Here is a 1,964-nt window from a genome sequence, read left to right as displayed (position 1 = left end):
AAAAAGGTATGCATTGATGCATAATTATAATGATTATCAACCAGAATGAAAATTAATTTGTATAGATAAAATGGATTTAAAGGAAAACACATGTTCACTAGAACAAAAACTAGGAGAATTGCAAAACAATGGTAAGAAAACTTATTAGTTAATTAAAATTAAGGTTTATATCATTTTTTAGAATCCTACTTAAAAGGGCAGTTGGAAATGAAAGACAAAATAATAAGAGTGGCTATCATGGAGAAGGAAAAAATGGATGATAAAATGAGTAAGAATTTTTAATAGTATTCCCAATATTACTTTTATTGCAGGGAATCTGAAAGAACAGCAACAAAAAGAGATTAAGACTTTTCAAGATAAAATTTTGTCATTAAGGTTGCAGCTGCTTCAGAATCAGGGTACATAGTTATGTATAAAAAATGAATCATGCACCAAAAAGAAATTAAAAGTGTGACAGTCTATATGGTACTTTTTAGGTGGTACTGCAAGTAAGGAAACCGCTATTGAAAAGGAAACCACAAATCAGCCTGTACCAATACCACAACAGCAAGAATATGATCCACATACAGGTTTGTATTTTTGTAATAAAATAATCATTGTTTTGCCTATAGAAAATATTTCTGTGTCCAATTCTGAAATTACTCTAACAACCCCTGTCTTAAAACATGCAAAGAAATTCAAATTCAAGATACTGTCCTATCATTATCATTGCATAATGCTTTTGCTGATTCTGCTTCTGCAATTTTATTACGACTACAGATGACATCAATAGCGTATCTCTACATTAATAGGACACGTTTATCTCTTGATAGTGTGCATTCTATCGTTGATGTACTGCAAAGGCTTAAAGCTCTTCGACTTAGCAATGTCTATCTTCCTCCTACCAGTTTGAGCTACATCCTCAATGCCTTGTTGACCAATGAGTCGTTAAAAGAATTCACCATTCAATTTGAGGACCAAATGATGCTGCCTCTCTCCTCCACAAGTGCTGGTTTTTATGCGCAAGCTATTTCTAATATTATTCAAAGCAACTCAACTTTACAGTACATATCAATTCTTGGCCTTAGACTTGGTGAAGCTGGGGTGGTGAAAATTCTACTTGCTCTTGCAAAGGACAACAACACCCTTCGACTGCTCACCCTAGACTTGTCTCATCAAGCAACTGCTTACAGATTCGCTGAAGCTAATGGTCCCATTAAAGACAGACTGAGTTTTTCTTAACTGAAAACTTTTGCTTTTTATGATGCTGACTATTGAATTAGTATAATAGCTTAGCAACTTTTTGATGTTGTATGTTATTAGTATAGCTACTATTAGAATTTTTGTTGCTGTGTGACACTTTATTTTATAAAAGCTGCTATTAGACTTTTTGACGCTGTGTGTATCTTTATAATTGCTTTTACTTAATATAGTATTTTCTTAAGTTAGTTCAAATTTCCGTTATCAGTTTCTTTAGTAAATAGCAGTGGTATTGAACCCTACTACAAGTATTATATCACTGTTACTTTCTAAATAGAGGGGAGTATCCCTTTAAAAGCAGTCATGTGAATGTTTTTACAATTCACAATCAAAATTATCTTAAGCTTATCAATAACACCATAGATTGAATCTATGATAACACAGAGTGAATTAAAATTCATTTGCTCATTTGACTGTTTATACAAAAATACCAACTAAAACAACAAAGATGATTTACTATGTTACTATTTTTAGTATACTACTATTCTTTTATTAAAATAGTCACAAATGTATAAGAGTCCATTGCAGTCAAAGTCAATCCCCTCGGGACATTTGAGACAATAATCTGGATTACTGACATGACGACCAAATCGATTGATAAAGTGACCCTCAGTATCAAACACAGCAACAGAATGAGTTCCTTTCTCTGTGACATATAACTGATTCTTGTGGCTGATAGTTATACCAGCAGGAGACGATAAAGTCCCTTCTCCAGTTTTGCCAAA

The 1,964-nt window shown here is 32.7% G+C and overlaps 1 protein-coding gene across 1 annotated transcript; it reads left to right on the top strand.

Annotated features, from left to right (window-relative positions):
* LOC109585540 (uncharacterized) lies at window positions 1–1,151 on the top strand. The gene is made up of 6 exons (XM_020001665.1): window positions 1–6; window positions 66–131; window positions 182–268; window positions 312–398; window positions 477–569; window positions 612–1,151. Exons 2-6 carry the CDS (start codon window positions 71–73, stop codon window positions 761–763), a joined length of 480 nt encoding a protein of 159 aa, XP_019857224.1. The 5' UTR covers window positions 1–6; window positions 66–70; the 3' UTR covers window positions 764–1,151.
* The last annotated feature ends 813 nt before the right edge of the window (window positions 1,152–1,964 follow it).

This window comes from Amphimedon queenslandica, unplaced genomic scaffold (assembly GCF_000090795.2).
Source record: "Amphimedon queenslandica unplaced genomic scaffold, v1.1 AMPQUscaffold_13049, whole genome shotgun sequence".
Taxonomy (NCBI): Eukaryota; Metazoa; Porifera; class Demospongiae; order Haplosclerida; family Niphatidae; genus Amphimedon; species Amphimedon queenslandica.
The sequence above is the reverse complement of the archived record's forward strand: the minus strand, read 5'-3'. Positions and strand labels throughout refer to the sequence as shown.